This window comes from Hypanus sabinus, chromosome 2, assembly GCF_030144855.1.
Source record: "Hypanus sabinus isolate sHypSab1 chromosome 2, sHypSab1.hap1, whole genome shotgun sequence".
NCBI classification, from domain to species: Eukaryota; Metazoa; Chordata; class Chondrichthyes; order Myliobatiformes; family Dasyatidae; genus Hypanus; species Hypanus sabinus.
The window spans coordinates 52020613-52040559 of NC_082707.1; the positions used below are offsets into that span (position 1 = coordinate 52020613).

Here is a 19947-nt window from a genome sequence, read left to right on the forward strand (position 1 = left end):
AGAAGGCATGAGAATGGTATTGACAGGGGTAACAAATCAGCCATGATTTAAATGATGGAGCAGACTTGATGGGCTGAAAGGCCTAATTCACTCCTATGTATTATCGTCTTATGGTCAAACCTCCCAGCTTCGTGTGGATAATAACGAACCGAAAGTCACTCTTCACTGTGACCTGTAAGCACTAGTTCAAAGTAGAAATTCTGCAAGTTGCTGTTGGAGATACTGAATTTCTTATAACTCTTGTAGGTAAGCTTGCCAGTAAAAGACATGCAATGGCATGTTCATATGCTTCCTCCTCACTGGAACAAGTTAGGTCTGCTCTATTCAAGAATAATGAATTGGTAAATTACAACTACTGCTAAAGAATGTTAGAATCTCATTCCATCAGAATGCTTTCAAAATTATTTAGTAATGCAGGTATTTAAAAAGCAGAATTAAACTTGGTTTTTTTTCAGTCTTCCTAAGATTTGTCTTTTGCAAATTTTTATTTCACTTTTGTACATGATTTAAACCTCATTCACATTTCCTCCCTATGGTTTAATGAATATGTTTGTTTATTCCATCTCATTCTTCAAGCACAGAAAGAGGCCATTTGGCCCACCGAGCTCCTGCCGTCTTGCCAAGGAACACCAACTATCCTCATATACTTGCCTACAACCATGTTTGTGAACATATAAATTCCGTACAGAGGTTGGGTTAAAACACAAGTCATTGCATCTGAGAGTCAACAGAACTGCCTGCTGTGCCACTTGCAACTTGTGACTGGTTGAAGTATGCTTTCAGTGCTGATCACAGATATGCCCAAAGCTGAACAGCACAGACTGTACTGCACACAAGAGCACATTAGTGCAGGACTGAGGAACCAATAACAATAGCTGTCAGCATACTGAACAATGAGCATCATTTCCTTGGTGTTCACTATAAAATTCAGGTCAATATTTCCCTTTTGGACATCTTCAAATTCTTTTAAAGTATTCTGTTTGGTTTATTTACAACCTTCAAGGTGAAGGCAATAAATGATTTTCTTCAGGCCAGAAATGGCAGCAAATGCTCTCAGTTCTAATCAAAGTACGTCTAGTGGTGATCAGGATCCGGTTAGCTTACAGGCCAAGATTCCCAGCAAGTCAGACCACAAGACATAGAGGTAGAATTAGACCATTCGGTTCCCAGGTTTGCTCTGCTATTCGATCATGGATGCTTTATTTTCTTTCTCAACCCCGGTCTCCTAGTGACCCACTGATGTACTGTTGAAAATGGGATAGGCTTGAATTGGAGGGGCACGGACATCCTTGAGAGTCGTAGGTCAGGAGAAGGTTACAGGAAAAGCAGCAGAGTAAAGCCATTCTGGGGTTTGACAACATGATTAGGAATTCCATAACTAGTCATATCAGGATGCCAGGTCAGCAAACAAAAGGGGCAATGAGAAAAGGATAGTGAGAGATAGGATATTGGGAACAGTATCTAGGAAAAGGATTTTCGTAGAGGAACTGAGACTCAAAGGAGTCATTGTGACGTGACGGAGAGGGATTTGTGTTACATCTCGGACATATATTTGCACAATCACACTTGGTTTTCGTCATTCGGTCGCTAAGGAGAATGTGGAGTTACTGGCTTGGACATGGAGTTTGTGATGAGAGAAAAAGACACAGGTGCTGATAGATTACACATGGACCCTGGCAAACAGTATGCAAAAAACAGAAGGCATCAGAACTTTCAGTTACAATGTCAGGTCCTAGAGTCTGTACAAGTTGCGATGCAGCCACAGAAATAGAAGCCATTGCAAGTGGCAACAACTGTCTCACTAACAGGAGTCAATAAGTGTGCTTCCAATCTGCAAGAAGATGAAGGAAAGGCTTTGGAAGAGGAAAGTTTCTTAACATGCCAATGTTTTCCTCAGCTACGTCAAGGGGGACGAAGAGGGAAGCAGTCCTGATGTCAAAGTCACGTGGTGATGACGGCGGTGTTAGTATTGCTGCAGTAGCAGAAATCTGATAGAGGTGTTAGGACTGAAGGGCATGGATTTAGAAGTGAGTTCACTGCTGAGAAAAAGGAGCACAAAAATTGGGAGGCAGAAAGTATCTCACAGTATATAACGGTAAATCACAGAGCAACATTGTCATACTCTTAAAAACAAACTTCTTCTTGGTGCTCACCTTCTCTGAAAGTCAGGGATGCTAAAGATTATCTGCATGACGGAGCTGAGGTAGCAGCTGTTTCCTAGATTCTTGATGCCCGTGTACCCAGACCCATATATCGGCTTCAACTTCGTACCAGATTCCTGGACCACTTCCCACTCTCTGATTCGTGGCTTTATATCATTGACTGGATTACCATTTTCAGACTATTAGACAGATGCAAAAACACAATCAAATGTTATCCAATCCACTCACACTTTAATAACTAATGTTCTACATTTATTTTTACAATAAACAATTGATAATACCTTTTCTCTGTCATACAGTTCCATTTAATTTTTTTTTTCCAAAATTATCTGTAGTATTGATGAGATAACTATATTGTGAAACTAGCCAACCAACAAAGAAATATTGTCAGTGGCAAAGAACAAAAACAAATGCCACCATTCTTCATCCTAATATTGAATCTGAACTGTTTATTAAGGCTATTTATATTTCCATACTTATACATTTGTGATTGTACATTGTTTTTTCCTAAAACTCAAGGTCAAAGTGCAGAAAATATAGCCAGATATTCCCTTCTAAAAGCAGGTGTTAATGCAAATGGCTCACATTACCTGTAAGGAGATTGAAAGAAAAAGGATTACAGTTAGTTTGAAGACAATCAAGTTTTGTCATATCATCTTTGACTTGAACTCCTTTGCAAAGTTGTGATAACATGCAATTGCTCCATTTCCTGATCTCCATTCATCAAAAAGGTACCTTTTACTTAGTGCAAATTTTCTGTGTTTCATTATGTCTACTCTTAACAAATAAGGCTACATCCACACTAGACCAGATAATTTTGAAAACATTAGTTTCGTGTAAAAACGATAGGCGTCCACATGAAGCGTTTTTGAAAATAGCTCTGTCCACATTAAAATGGGCATTTGGGTGAATCTCCTCCTACTGGGCATGCGCATGACACATCTACAGAAAACAAGAGACATGTTTGGTGTCGAATCTTGCTGTGAAAGTGCGTGTTTGTGCAGTTACAGACTAGAAAAACTTAAAAGGAAATTGCCAAACGACAGACGGCTGTTGGCTCTCATGCAGGAGGACTTAAACTGAAAAAAACTAATACTGGAACGTATGGAGGCAACCAACAGGGAGTTCACGGACAGTATGACCCGGCTGACGACGAACATTGAAAAACTGACTCACTCTGTTGCAGAAATAAAGCACCTTGTTAACTGTATAAAACATATCTGTATCAGTGTTATCTTGTATTTCCATACAATGTTACAGTAGGCTGTTACATATCTATTGTCAGAGAAATACTTGCATAAATAGGTAAACCACCTTCATTCAAGCAAGGACAGAAAACAGGGCAAAGTGAGTATACTTATTTATTCAGTAAGTTTTGGGTCAAAGTATTTGGTGAGTACATCTCTAACTCTTCTGGCTTCAGTCTCGTTGCTGTTTGTTCTGAAATTGTTAGGTTGTTCCGGCATGTCATGACAGCGTTTCTAGAACTCTCTGGTTACCCCATCCACGCTACTCTGCCTAATCATCGTTTTCAAATTTACACACTCTGGAGGGCATTTTAGAAAAGCTCCATTTTCGGGGGAGGAAAATGCCGTTTCAGTGTGGACGGAGGGTCAAAACGAACAGAAAAAGCTTCAGTTACGGATTTATCCAGTCTAGTGTAGATGTAGCCTAAGAAACAATCTATTCAATTCCATTCCCACCTTACTCACACATAAGTACATGCCTATTGACTGCCATATCAGCTACTGCATCCACAGTAAGAAGCACTACATATTCTTCCTTATGAAGAGAAAACAGCAATGCTTTCCACGCACCTTTTGCATTGTTAGCATGTTGATACCAAAGTGCATCAAGTGCTCTGCAATATTTTCATCGAGTACTGCTTCCTCTTCATCAAAGGAATATACATCTATATTGTAAACAAAATTATGACTATTAATCACAATCAAATTTTAACAAAGACATAATCCAGACAAGAATTAAAATAGACTATATATAATGATTATCCTCATCTGTCGTTAATCTGCCATCCACTTCTGCATTCATTCTGATGTATGGTTGATAAGATTTACTACAACTGATAGATTGATAGGTTGATAGATTGAGCTTTGATATCACCCAAGATGGACACATCACATAGATTGAATCATGTTAGCTCAGGGGCTCCTGTTGTGTATGTACCGTATATGGAGCTAGACGTTCACACACAGGCAATTACAGCTGGAAAGAAGCAAGCCATTTCTTGTCCGCAGAGACAAATATACAAGTCTGGCAACATGAGAGTGTGAAAGGACTACTTATATTTGCTAAAGCAAAGAAGAACATTAAGCCAATTCACCCCTCATTAAAACCATGGCTGGCCCATAACTCATCTACGTATAGAGTCACAGAGCATTACAATACACAGGCCCTTTGGCCCACCTAATCCATGCCATCCTGGTATTCTGTCTAGTCCTATCTACCAACACATGGACCATAGCTCTCCATACCTCTCTCATCCATGTACCCATCCAAACTTCTCTTAAATGTTAGAATTGAACTCGTATTTACCATTTCTGCAAGCAGCTCATTCCACACTTCAATTCAATTCAAGTTTAATTGCCATTCAACCATACTTGAATAATCATGAATACAGCCAAACGAGACATCATTGGTATGGGCTCAGTTTGTTAAGACATATTGCTAACAGTCTCACACAAGAATAAAAGTGTCTTGAACACCCCCGCCCCCGCTAGAGACCCAGTCTTTGCCCATTCGGACACATATAGAATATTAGTAAAAGCACAACCAGACAAATAGATATGTATATAGTCCCGACTCTCAGTCCAATTGAAATCTTCAGTTGACCACAACTGCACTGCTTCCGGTACAGCATGACTTCTTGGATGCCTCTCCCCCAGTAGTTGAAAAGCAAGTGACCCTGCGGCTTGAGGCCGCCAAAAAAATCTGGAGTCAACCACTCATCACCACCGTTCTGGATGCTGCGCCACACCGCCCCCCGGTGAAGCCCATCGGCTGCGTCTCCTTACTATGGCACACCATGACTTCAGGGCAGGTCCTCACTATGACCGAGGCCAGGGAGCTCCCCCGCCATCTGACCCTGCCCTCATCCAATAAATCAGTGAATTGAACTTGCATCGTCTCTGATTAACAACATCCAACGGGGTCTTGTGATCATAAGAAAAGGGACCATGGTGGCCACTCGCTATTAGGCTGTAAGCTTCCATCAACTCAGGCAGCAGCACAATCGCAGCACCTTCACTTTCTACACCAGTGAATAACTCGCTGATGGTTTAGACCAGAGTACTTTCGGTTCTTAATGTATAGCAGGAGCTTCTGATCACTAAACGTAGATTTATGTAGAACTGTAGCACCATTTCTTGACCCTGTAGGAGCTGCTGCCATCAGTCGCACTGCCAACTTGTCACCCTCTGAACCCCCTTAAATATTTCACTTTTCACATGAAATCTAATTCTAGTCTCACGCAACCTGAAGGGAAAAAGCCTGCACACATTCACCTTATCTGTAGCCTCATAATTTTGTAGGTCTCGATGAGCTCTCCCATCATGCTCCAGTGTTCCAGAAGATAAAGCACTAACCATTCTCTATATCTCAGGTCCTCAAAATCCTTGATATTGGCAATGTCCCTGTAAACTTTCTCTGCATTTTTCAATCCTATTAATATTTTTCCTGGAGGTAGGTGTCCAGAACGGAATACAGTGCTTTAAATTCAGCCTTATCAACATCTTATCCAACTTCAACATAACATCCTATCTCCTGTACTCATTGCTCTGATACACAGAGGCCAATGTACCCAAAGGTTTCTGAATGACCTTATCTACCTGTGATGCCACTTTCAAGGAATTATGGATTTGTATTCCTTGGTCCTTTTGTTCTACCTCACTCCTCAGCACTTCACACCACAAACATAACTCTTCACATCAGCAGAACATCAGTAGAAACTAAGAGCAGTTTCAGACTCCTGGGAGTGCACATCTTGTACAAACACTCATGGCCTCAGAATACACCCTCCACCATCAGGAAAGCTCAGCAATGCCTCTACTTTCTGAAGAGGCTGAAGAGATCTAGATTATGAACAGATGCCCAGTTGAAAGCATCCTTATACACTGCATCACTGTGTGGTATGGTAACTGCACTGTGGCAGACAGAAAAACTCTATAATGGGTAGTTAAAATTTCCCAACACGTTGCCAGCACCAACCGACCTGCATCAAGGACACGTATGCAGAAAGCTATCAGGAAAAGGTCAGCAATTTCATGACAGCTCCCACCCACCCTGCTCATGGACTATTGCCCACTCCCATCAAAGAAGAGGTTACGCAGCAACTAGACCAGGAACAAGAAAAAGTGACATCACCCAAGTCGAGACAGAGCTTTAAAATCCACGCTTCGTAGCCATTTTGTCAGATTGAACAGCAGCCAATTGGAGTTTCAGAATTCATTGACTAGGTCAAATAAAAATAAGCCAGGGTCAAGTGGAGCAGCCATTGTTGGGGTGGTTCAGTATTGGAGTGGGAGACTTTTGGCTTTGTTTCAATCGGCTTGGTTGATGACAGGCATGGGTGACAAAAGGATTTGATAAGCTTTTTCTTGCTCACTCTTCATCTGTCAGTTTATAGTTAGGGCACTAAGAGTAGCCCCGGGGGCCGTGTTTTGTTCTGTGTGTGGGATGTGAGAATCCACGTCTCCAGCCTCCCAGGTAACCACAACTGTACCAGGTGCACCAAATTGCAGCTCCTCAAAGAACATGTTAAAAGACTTGGAGCTGCAAACTGATGGCCTTCGGCTCTGAAGGGAACGTGAGAAGATGATAGCTACAGGGAGGTAGTCACCCTGAGGTTGCAGGAGGTAGGTGAATGGGTGACTGTCAGGAGAGGGAAGGGACATTCCCCTCAATAACAAGTATACTGTTGGGGTGGATGACCTACTGGGGGAGTTAATCTGGTCCTGGGCTTACAAGAGAAGGGGGCAAACGAGGAATGCAATGTTTATAGGAGATTCCATAGCTCGAGGAGTACATTGGAGAGTCTATGGATGCAACTGACAGACCCAGATGGTGCGTTGCCTCCCAGGTGCCAGGGTCAGGGATGTCTCGGATCACGTCCACGGTATTCCGAAGGAGGAAGGTCAGCAGCCAGAAGTCTTGGTACATATTGGTACCAACAACATCCAAAGGAAAAGATAGGAGGTCCTAAAGAGAGAATTTAGAGAGCTAGGTAGAAAGCTGAAAAGCAGGACTTCCAGGGTAACAATCTCTGGACTGCTGTCTGTGCCACGCACCAGTGAGGGCAAGAACAAGATGATTAGGCAGATGAATGCATGGTTGAGGAATTGGTGCAGCAGGCGAGGTTTCAGATTTATGGATCATTGGGATCTCTTCTAGAGAAGCTACGACCTGTACAAAAGGGATGGGCTACTCCTGAACACGAGGGGGACCAATATCCTTGCAGGCAGGTTTGCTGGAGTTGTTGGAGAGGGTTTAAACTAATTTGGTAATGGGAACCGGAGTGATAGGGCTGAGAAGAGGGATGTTGGTTTACAAGCAGAGGTAGTGTATAGTGAGACAATTGTAGTTGGGAACTTAATATCCAAGGAAGCATAAACTATCAAAAGGACAGGCAGAGGAGGAGGAAGAGTGTCTCTGCCGGTAAAAAATGAAATCAAATCTTGAAATCAAATCTTTAGAAAGAGGAGATATAGGATTGGAAGATGTTGAATCCTTGTGGATATAGTTAAGGAATTGCAAAGGTAAGAAGACCCTTATGGGAGTTATTTACAGGCCTCCGAACACTAGGCAGGATGTGGGCTACAAATTTCAGTGAGAGATAGAAAAAGCTTGACATAAAGAGTTATGGTAGATTTCAATATTCAGGTAGATTGATGCTGTTGATGCTGGATCCCAAGAGAGAGCACTTGTAGAATGCCTCCAAGATGGCTTTTTGGAGCAGTTTGTAGCTCAGCCCACTAGGGGATCACAAATTCTAGATTAGGTGTTGATATGTTTAGGGAGCTTAAGGTAAAAGAATCCTTATGAGACAGTGATCATAATATGATCGAATTCACCTTGCAATTTGGGAGGAAGAAACTAAAGTCAGATGTATTGGTACTACAGTGGAGTAAAGGGAATTACAGAAGCATGAGAGAGGAGCTGGCTAAAGTTAACTGGAAGAGGACACTAGCAGGGATAATGGTAGAGCAGCAATGCCTGGCGTTTCTGGAAGCAGTTCAGACAGCGCAGGATGATTCAACCTTGGCTGACAAGGGAAATCAAAGCCAAGATAAAAGCAAAAGAGAGGGTATATAATATTGCAAAAAATCAGTGGGAAGGTAGAGGATTGGAATTTTTTAAAAAACCAACAGAAGGGAAAAACCATAAAGGAGAGTGGGGAAAGATGAAATATGAAGCTAAGCTAGCCAATAATATCAAAAATGACACCAACATTTTTTTCAGATATATAGAGAGTAAAAGAGAGATGAGGGTAGATAATGGACTGATGGAAAATGATGCTGGAGAGATAGTAACATGGGTCAAGGAAATGGTGGATGAACTGAATAAGTACTTTGCATCAGACTTCACTGTGGAAGACACCGGTATTATGCCAGAAGTCCAAGAGTGTCAGGGATCAGAAGTGAATGTAGTTGCTATTACTAGGGAGATGGTTCTTGGGAAAAGGGAAGGTCTGAAGTTAGGTAAGTCACCTGGACCTGATGGACTAAACCCCAGGGTTCTAAAGGAGGTGGCAGAAGAGATTATAGAGACAATAGTAATGAACTTCGAAGAAACAATAGATTCTAGCATGGCTCCAGAGGTCTGGAAAGTTACAAATGTCACTCCACTCTTCAAGAAAGGGGAGAAGCAGAAGAAAGGAAATGATAGGCCAGTTAGCCTGACTTCAGTGGTTGGGAAGACGTTGTTGATTATTAAGCATGTGGTTTCAGGCTACATGATAAAATAGTAGTCATCAACATGATGTCCTTAAGGAAATCTCGTCTGACAAATCTGTTGGAATGCTTCCAAGAAATGTCAAGCAGGATCATCAAAGGAGAACTGTTGGATGTTCTGTACTTTGATTTTCAGAAGGCCTTTGACAAGGTGCCTCACATGAGGCTGCTAAATAAGAATCCACAGTTTTACAGGAAAGATACTAGCAAGGATAGAGCACTGGCTGATTAGCAGGAGGCAAAGAATGGGAATAAACTGATCCCGTTCAGAGTGGCTGTCTGTAACAACTGGTTTCCACGGGGGTCTGACAATGCATGTCAGTGATTCGGATGATGAAATTGTTGGCTTCGTGGCCAAGTTTGTGGACAATACAAAGACAGGTGGAGAGGCAGGTAGTGTTATGGTAGCAGAGCGACTGTAGAAGGACTTAGACAGATTAGGAGAAGGGGCAAACAGGTGGCAGATGGAATACAGTGTCAGGAAGTGTATGGTCATGCACTTTGGTAGAAGGAATAAAAGCATAAACTACTTTCTAAACGAGAAGGAAATTCAAAAATCCGAGGTTCAAAATCCAAGGTGCAAGATTCCTGAAAGGTTAATTTTTAGTTGAATCAGTGGTGAGGAAGACAAGTACACAGCAGCCTCTCCGGACTCTGGATTGGGGATTGCCAAACGTTATGTGGATTTTCTGGTGTAGTCTGTTTTGTCATGTGCTTTGTTGATATCATTCTGGAGGAACGTTGTCTCATTTTCTAACTGCATTGCATTTGAGGTTTTTAAATGACAATAAACTGAATCTGAATCTGAAATGCGATGTTAGAATATAAACGAGGATGTGATGCTGAGGCTGTATAAGGCAGTGGTGAGGCCTCACTTATTGTGAGCCGTTCTGGGCCCCTTATTTAAAAAAGGATGTGTTAGAGGAGGTTCACGAAAATAATTCCAGGAATGAAAGGGTTACCATACGTGCAGCAATTGAAGGCTCTGGGCCTGTGCTCGCTGGAATTTACAAGATTTGGGGGGGGGGGGGGAATCTCATTGAAACCTGCGAATGTTGAAAGGCCAAGAAAGAGTGGATATGAAGAGGATGTGTCCTTTGGGGAGGGTTTTAGAGAGTCTAGGACAAGAGAGCACAGCCTCAAAATAGAGGGACATCCATTTAGAATAGAGAGGAGAAGGAATTCCTTTTGCTAGAGGGTGGTGTGTCTCTGGAATTTGCTGCCACAGGTGGCTGTGGAGGCCAGGTCACTGGGTTAACTTAAGGCAGAGGTTGACAATCAGGGTGTGAAAGGTTATGGAATGTTATGGTGAGGTTGTATAAGGCATTGGTGAGGCCAGATTTGGAGTGTTGTGTACAGTTTTGGTCATCTAATTACAGGAAGGATATTAATAAGGTTGAAAGAGTGCAGAGAAGGTTTACAAGGATGTTGCTGGGACTTGAGAAACTGAGTTACAGAGAAAGGTTGAATAGGTTAGGACTTTATTCCCTGGAGCGTAGAAGAATGAGGGGAGATTTGATAGAGGTATATAAAATTATGATGGGTATAGATAGAGTGAATGCAAGCAGGCTTTTTCCAGAGGCTAGGGGAGAAAAAAACCAGAGGACACGGGTTACGGGTGAAGGGGGAAAAGTTTAAAGGGAACATTAGGGGGAGCTTCTTCACAGAGAGTAGTGGGAGTGTGGAATGAGCTGCCAGTTGAAGTGGTGAATGCAGGCTCACTTTTAACATTTAAGAAAAACTTGGGCAGGTACATGGATGGGAGGGGTATGGAGGAATATGGTCCAGGTGCAGGTCATTGGGACTAGGTAGAAAAATGGTTTGGCACAGCCAAGAAGGGCCGAAGGGCCTGTTTCTGTGCTGTAATGTTCTATGGTTATGGGGAGAAGGCAGGAGAATGGGGTTGAGAGGGAAATGGCCAGCCACAATGAAATGGCGGAGCAGACACAAGGGGCCAAATGGCCTACTTCTACTCTGATGTCTTATAGTCTAAGACACAGTTAGTCCTCCCAAGCCAGCGGGTTGATCAATATCTCCACCCATTTACACATCCCATCACCACCACCTCATACATATCAGCCACTCCTCTCCACAGCGCCTCAGCATCCTTCACCCCCCCCCACCACTTTATGTTTACACTCCACACCTCATTACTACACTGACAGTCACTGTCCTACTATGTCCTGCTGCTATCTAGAAGACTCCGTCATTTTCCTGTCAGCTACTCCTGCACCTCATATCCCTTTATGTAAATACAATCAGTCTATGGATATAGAATAAACTAATCTAATGTATACATGGCCACGCTCAGTTACCTGCACATTATGCTGTACAAGATGGCTTTTATATTTTGTGTTCTCATAGTTTTTTTATTGTGTTCTTTATACTGAACCGTGAATCTGTGCTCCATCATTCACTTTGCATATACCATTGTGTTGGCATGTGGCCAAGTGGTTAAGGTGTTTGTCTAGTTATCTGAAGGTCGCTAGTCCGAGGCTTGCATGTGTGTCCTTGAGCAAGGCACTTAACCACACACTGCTCTGTGATGACACCGGTGCCAGGCTGTATGGGTCCTAATGCCCTTCCCTTGGACAACATCGCTGGTGTGGAGGGGAGACTTGCAGCTTGGGCAACTGCCGGTCTTCCATAAAAAAACCTTGCCCAGGCTTGCACCCTGGAAACTTTCCAAGGTGCAAATCCATGTTTATCGAGACTAACACCATAAGAGGAACAGAGTTAGGCCATTTTCCCCATTGAATCTGCTCTGGCATTTCATCATGACTGATCCATTTTTCCTCTCAGCTCCAATCTCCTGCCTTCCACCCCCTCCCCCACATCCCTTCATGCCCTGACCTATCAATGATCTATCAAGCTCTGCATTAAATGTACATAAAAACTTGCTCATCCACAGCCTCCTGTGGCTACAAATTCCACAGATTCACCACTCTCTGGCTAAACAAATTCCTCCTCATCTCCATTATAAAAGGATGCTCCTCTACTCTGAGGCTCTGTCCTCTGGTCTTCAACTCTCCCATCATCCACTCTGTCAAGGCCTTTTGCCATTCAATAGGTTTCAATTAAGTCACCCCACATTCTTTTGAATTCTAATGAATTCAAGCCCAGAGCCATCAAACGTTCTTCATATGAAAAGCCATTCAATCCTGGAATCATTTCTGTGCACCTCTGCTGAACTTTCTCCAGTTTCAGAATGTCCTTTCTCAGACGAGGGGCTCAAAACTGTTCACAATATCCCAAATGAGGCCTCACTAGTGCTTTATAAATTCTTAGCATATTGTTGTTTTTATATTCTAGTCCTCTTGAAATTAATGCTAATATTGCATTTGCATTCCTCACCACAGACTCAAACTGCAAATCAACCTTTAGGGAATCTTACATAAGGACTCCCAAGTCCCTTTGTGCCTCAGTTTTTTTCTTCTGTATTCTCTTTCCACTTAGAAAATAGTCAAAACTTTCATTTCTTCTACCAAAGTGCATGACCATACACTTCCGGACACTGTATTCCATCTGTCACATCTTTTCCCATTCTCCTAATCTGTTTAGGTCCTTCTGTAGCCCCTCTACTTCCTTAAAACTACCTGCCCCTCCACCTATCTTCATATCGTCCGTAAATTTTGCAACAAAGCCATCAATTCCATCATCCTAATCATTGACATATAACATAAAAAGAATCAATATCAACACAAACCATGTGGAACACCACTAGTCACTAGAGCCAACCAGAAAAGGCTCCCTTTATTCCCTCTCTTTGGCTCCTGCTATTCAGCCACTGCTTAATGCATGCTAGAATTTTTCCTGTAATACCCTGGGCTTGTAGCTTGTTAAGCAGCCACATGTGTGACACCTTGTCAAAGGCCTTCTGAAAATCAAAGTACGCAACATCAACCAATTCTGCTTTGTCTATCCTGCTTGTTATTTCTTCAAAGAACTTCAACAGATTTGCCAGGCAAGATGTTCCCTTGAGGAATCAATGTTGACTACGGCCCATTTTATCACATATCTCCAAGAACCCTGAGACCTTATCTTTAATAATTGACTCCGACATCTTCCCAACCACTGAGATCAGAGTAACTGGCACCTTTAATATCCTTTCATCTGCCTCTCTTCCTTCTTGAAGAGTGGAGTTACATTTGCAATTTCCACTTTTCTGGAACCATTCCAGAATCTAGTGATTCTTAAAGATCATTACTAATACCTCCACAATATCTTCAGCCACCTTTTTCAGAACCCTGGGGTGTACACCATCTGTTCTAGATGACATAACTCCCTTCAGATCTTACAGTTTCCCAAGAGCCCTCTCTCTAGTAATGGTAAATTCACTCATTTCATGACTCCCGACACCTGGAACTTCCACCATACTGCTGGTGTCTTCCACCATGAAGTCTGATGCAACATACTTATTCAGTTCATCCACCATTTCCTTGTACCTCATTACTACCTCTCCAGCATCATTTTCCAGTGGTCCAATATCCACTCTTGCCTTTTACACTTCATGCATATGATGAAGCTTTTAGTATCCTCTTTAATGTTATTGGCTAGCTTACTTTTGCATTCCATCTTTACCTTCTTAATGACTTTTTTAGTTGCCTTTACTTGGTTTTTAAAAATGTCCCAATCTGCTAATTTCCCACTTTTTTTGCTCTATTATATGCCCTCTCTTTGGCTTTGACTTCTTTTGTTTACCACGATTGCGTTATCTTGCCTTTAGAATACTTCTTCCTCTTTGTGATGTATATCCTGTGCCTTCCAAGTTGCTTCCAGAAATTCCAGCCATTACTGTTCTGCCAACATCCCTGCCAGTGGATTCTGGTTAATTGGGACACAATGGAACCAGTACATCTTGGCCCAAATAAATGGCTGTGCCAAATGGACAAAGTTTTTTAAAGTATTAAAAAAAAAGACAAACTGAGTAACCAATTATGTATTCAAATGAAATACTGAACAAACTGGAAGGCTACCAATGGCACTCTAGTACAATAAAATTGTGTATTAGTTCATAATATTTATCAACAGAGGAATTCATCCAGTGTACACAATTAACAAAAGCAGATGATAGATTGCCTTCATGCAATGAAGATGCAATAGAATCTTTACTGTAATACCATGGGCTTGTAGAATCATTTTGATTCTATAGTTGATTTTGAGAATCATCCTCCAAATTTTCACTTTCATTGCAACATTCAATATGATTGTTGATACCTTCAAATTTTTTGCAGTTTCTAACTCATTGAAGTAGTGAAATCATTTTATTAGCACTTTTTCCCATTTCTGGAAATCCCCAAGCCCGTGTGTCTGGAACTGAGGTGAGCAAAATAATTCTGAGTTGTCTTTTTGCTTACTTCTTATCATCAATCAATGACAAAAAAATCACTGCTTCCTTTGTCCACCAGTCTCACACTCACAACCTACCTTAACTCTGATTTAGACATTTTTATGTTCCTTGAAGTACATGTCTTGTCTATTTAATGCCGCCTTGCAATGAAACTAAGAGCCCTGATAATATTCACCTGAGTGTGCATTTTAACAGTTCAGTAAGCTAGTAAATGCCCACTTACTTGACATGCTGTCTTTCTTTGTGTCTTCACATACCTGGGTAGTTTGTCACTGCTTTACCCAAGACATAGATGTGTATAGTGAATAGCTGAGGCCCTTCATATCCTAGTAGGATTCGATTATCAACTTTCCTCAAATCCATTACCTCCACTCTCTATCACCTGACCAATTCCCTAACCAGATCAATAATTTAATTTCAAGTACACAAGCTTCAATTTTAGCAACAAGCTCAAATTTTGCCTTAATGAATACATTTGGCAACTCCACACACCTACATCCATTGAGATTCCCTGTCCAGTTCTACAATTACTGTACTTACTCAAAAATAATCAATTAGTTGTATTAGACATGATCAGCTTTTCACAAATCGAAGTTGGGTCACACTAATCAGCTCATATATCTCCAATGCTCAATTTAACATTATTTGTAAATTTCAATGTCATCCAGAGCACAGACAATTTTAATTTACTTTATCCTTAAGCCAGTCATTTTAATAGCATTCGCAATGAGGAAAGTATGCAGTGTAGCATATTCCTATTACAAATATCACAACATAAAGTAATGAATGTTTTCTCACACACAAACTACCTTTAAGCCTTGAATGCCACACTTCCTTACTCTTCCTCCACTACATTGGTGCTGCTTCATGCACCCTTGCAGAGTTTGTCAATTTCATCAACATTGCCTCCAACTTCCACCCTGCCCTTAAATTCACTTGGTCTGACACCTACCTCCCTTTTTATCAATCTCTCTATCTCCATCTCCGGAGACAAACTGTCTACCAACATATTTTATAAACCTACCAATTCCCACAGCTAACTGACTATACCTGAAAAAGACTGTAGAGTTTGTCATTGAAAATTAATCGATACCTGTACCCAGCTGGAAGCCTGAGAAAAGTTTATTTGTCATATACGCCAGGAAAGCACTAAATCCTTTTTTTAAAGACTATACCTCTTCACACCTGTCTCCTATAAAAATTCAATTTCTTTTTCTCAGTTCCTTCATCTCTACCACATCTGTTCTCAGGACAAGGCTGTCCTTTCCAGGACTTCAGAGATGTCCTCCTTCTTCAAAGAAGGGGTTTTCCCTTCCTCTACCATTGATATGGCCCTCATCATTTTCCAGGTATCTGCTCTCACCCCATCTTCCCACCTCCTTAACAGGGATACTGTTCCTCTCATCCTCACCATGAACGTCTGTATCCAACAGATCATTCTCTGCAACTTCCACTATCTTCAATAGGATCCTACCACCAAATACATCCCCACCTCCTCTCCCCCCCCACTCTCTGCTTTCTACAGGGACTGCCCCCTCCATAATTCCCTTGTCCATCTATCACTCCCCCACTGAACTCCCTCCTGGCACGTATCCCTGCAGGTGTTAGAAATGTCCATTCACCTCCTTCACCTCCATTCAGGGCCCCAAACAATCCTTCCAGGTGAGGCAGCACTTCACCTGTGAATCTTTTGGGGTCATCTATTGTATCCAGTGCTCCCGATACACCCTCCTCTACATTGGTGAGACTCGTCGTATATTGAGAGGCCACATTGTCGAGCACCTCCGCTCCATCCACCAAAAGTGGGATTTCCCAGCGGCCAACCATTTTAATACCTATTCCCATTTCCGTTCCAACACATTGGTCCACAGCCTCCTCTTCTGGCATGATGAGGCCACTCTCAGGTTGGAGAAGTACCATCTCATATACTGTCTAGGCAGACTCCAAACTGATGGCTTGAACGTCAGTTTCGAGTTCAATTAATTTTATCTCCCTCCCCCTTTCCTCTTCTTCTAGTCCCCACTCATCCTTTACCTCTTCTCCTCACCTGGCTACCATCTCCCCCAGTGGCCCTCCCCCTTCCCTTTCTCCCATGGTCTACTCTCCTCTCCTCTCAGATTGCATCTTCTCCAGTCATTTACCTTTCCCACCCACCCGGCTTCACCTATCACTTTCAAGCTAGTCCTCAAAACCCTCCCCCCACCTTTTTATTTTGGTATCTGCCCCCTAAAGAAGGCAGATGCAATGTTGGCATTTATTCAAGGGGAATAGAATATAAAAGCAAGGAGATAATGCTGAGGCTTTATTAGTCACTTGGAGTATTGTCAATAGTTTTGGGCCCTTTATCTCAGAAAGGATGTATTGTCATTGCAGAGAGTGCAGAGGAGGTCCACAAGGATGGTTCCAGGACTGAAGGGGTTAACATATGAGGAATGCTTGGCAGCTTTGGGTCTGTGTACTCACTGAAATTTAGAAGAACGTGGAGAGATCTCATTGAAACCTACTGAATGTTGAACGGACTAGATAAGGTAGATGTGGAGAGGATGCCTCCTCTGGTGGGGGTATCCAGAACTAGAGGGAACAGCCTCAAAATTGGGGGGTAACCTTTTAGAACAGAAAGTAAGGAGGAATTTTTTTTAACCCAAAAGTGGTGAATCTGTGGAATGCTGTGCCACAGATTGTGGTGGAGGCCAGGTCCGAGGGTATATTTAAAGTGGAGGTTGATAGATCCCTGATATTCGGGGCATCAACGGATACGGTGAGGGAGCAGATGTACGGGATTGAATGGTATCCAAGATCAGCCATGACGGAATGGTGGAGTGGGTTCGATGGGCTGAATGGCCTAATCCTACTCCTCTGTCTTATGGTCTTCCTTTCCAGTCCTGAAGAAGGATCTCGGCCTGAAATATTGATTGCTTATTCATTTTCGTAGATGCTACCTGACCTGCTGAGTTACTCCAGTATTTTTGTGTGTTGCTCTGGATTTCCAGCATCTGCAACATCTCTTCTGTTCACAAAATAGCTATTTGGGGTTTTCATACAGTTCCCTGTAAAGAAAATTCTACTAAGGATTCCCCCGCTATCTAAAGGTGGAGCGTTCCTATGAAACAGTTCGTAAGCCGGAATGTCGTAAAGTGAAGAAGCAACTACCATTTATTTATTGGGAAAAATTCGTGAGCATTCCCAGACCCAAAAAATAACCTGCCAAATGCCAAATAACACACAAAACCCAAAATAACAGTAACGTATTGTAAAAGCAGGAAAGATCTGATAAATACGCAGCCTATATAAAGTAGGAACACTTTTCTGCAATCATCGCAGCACTGTCTAGCGTAGCGAAAATCTCGCTACGTAGCAGAAGCAGTCTCTCCAGTAACTTTTAAGCTATGAAGCTGTCAAATCATACCAAATAACACAAAAATACACAGCCTATATAAAGTAGAAATAATGTATGTACAGTGTAGCTTCACTTACCGAAATCGGGAAGACTGCAAGCACACTGATGATGGTGTGTTAGGCTGAGCTGTCAGAGGTTGGGGTGTTCGGCAATTTTTTTCCAATCAGTTGCAGTTTTGTCACAGTTAAACACTTGCTTATATGAATAACCACCTTCTGTAATTATTTTCTTCAGTTCTGCTGAGAACTTTTTGGCAGCTTCAGTATCAGCTGAAGCACTCTCTCTAGTAAACTTTAAGCTATGAAGCTGCCCTTGCCTTGAAACCAATCAAACCACCGATGACTACCTTTAAATTCCACTTTCGCAACACTTTCATCACCATCGTCCAGTGCTTTCTGTTTCCGCTTATTAAAAACTGTCTGATTTCTCCTTAAGTATAAGATAACTTAATGGAACACCACACTTTGTACACCCATCAATCCACTCAAGCAACAGACTTTCCATTTTATCCGTTATTGAATGCTAGCTAAGAGAGACAATGAGCAGAACCAACAGTAACATCGACAGCTTTCAAGATTCTTTCTCTCCGCGTATAAAGTGCGAATAGTTCAACGCGCAGTCTTACTTTGTTCACCACGATCGAAACGCTTAATTATGTCTAGTTTTACGTTAAGTTTAACACCCTGACAAGCTCTTTTAGGCTTCTCCGATACCTTAGAACTCATCTTGCTAACGGATGCACAAAATAAATTGACATAAAACACAGATGCTCACAGGCACGTGTTTAAGCAAGGCCAGCTGGAATGCAGTTCCGGTGGAGGAGTTTGGCTGCTTGGGATGCGCGCTGCCTTTTTTTGTAACAATGAAAACACCTTCTGTTGGCGAAAACAGGTTAACTAATATACGTCTTTCGTAACAGCGAGGTGTCATAAAGCGAACGTTCAAAAAACTGGGGCCACCTGTATTTCGATACTCCACATTATTCTGCACTACCAGAGTAGCAGCTGGTACAGAGTGAATTTTACACTAATCATATGAAGAAAAACATGATTTCTAATTCAGAGAATGTAAAAGTCTCCACTTTCAAATCGGCATCAGCTGTGGATTTATCCAACTATGTCACCAAATTATATTTTACTATTCAAAAGAATGATCTGACCTGCACCATCTGGGGTAATAGTTCCTAATTTAACTGCCAAAGGGTATTTTGTCTTTCGGTAATGTTCCAGAGCATGTCCGTTTCCGCCACTGCCATCGAAGAACCATTTCCCACACAATATGGAACCATCTGTCAGGTTCAGCCAAAGATTCTCCCTCAGGTCACACCAGGCACATTTCCAGCCACTGTTAAAAATTGTGACAAAGCAGAAGATGAAATATAGTCTATAAGTAACATTCAGTCTTCTAGATTAGTAAAGTTTCCGAATGATGACAAAAACATAGAGGTGAAAAAGCTGTGCAACTTAAGAGTAACAAATCATTTTGGCATGTTAGGTTCTAACATCATTCAATAAAAAACAATTTTCAAAATAAGAAATCAATGAATACCCTGAAGATGTCTAGTTTGAAGGAAGTGACCCTCATGAGTAATAAAGTGGTAACTACTTGTACAATCCTATAAAATGGAAAAATCTTTACTTCAGTCATTATTCACCATTTATAGCAAAAAGCTGTTGTTTCAAGGAAGAAATCTAGAGACTGGTAGTGCTGCTACCCTAAAGTCATATAAAGCAGTATACAGTCAGTCCTCCTTATCCGCGGATTCTATATACGCGGATTCAACCAACCGCGGATCGGGAAAACCCGAAAGTTCTCTCTCCAGCATTCGCTGCTTGAGCATATACAGAGTATTTTTTTCTTGTCATTATTCCCTAAACAATACAGTATAACAACTATTTACATAGCATTTATATTGTAATATAAGTAATCTAGAAATGACTTAAAAATACAGGCAGTCCCCCGGTTATGAATGAGTTCCATTCCTGAGTCCATCGTAAGTCGGATTTGAAGTCAGAATAGGTACATCTGGTATTATTTAGCGTCAGTTAGTCAAACGTGTATAGTACATATTTT

At 41.8% G+C, this 19947-nt stretch overlaps 1 protein-coding gene across 3 annotated transcripts in view; it reads right to left on the minus strand.

Annotated features, from left to right (window-relative positions):
- The window catches only part of usp13 (ubiquitin specific peptidase 13), a 99259-nt gene that overhangs the window by 43668 nt on the left and 35644 nt on the right, over positions 1–19947 (minus strand). For all 3 annotated transcript variants that reach the window (XM_059945850.1, XM_059945842.1, XM_059945859.1), the window contains 3 exons: positions 19034–19218; positions 3980–4074; positions 2154–2341 (listed from right to left, as the gene is read on the minus strand). In XM_059945850.1, coding sequence (XP_059801833.1) covers positions 2154–2341; positions 3980–4074; positions 19034–19218 — 468 coding nt within the window. The remainder of the gene's footprint in view (positions 1–2153; positions 2342–3979; positions 4075–19033; positions 19219–19947) is intronic.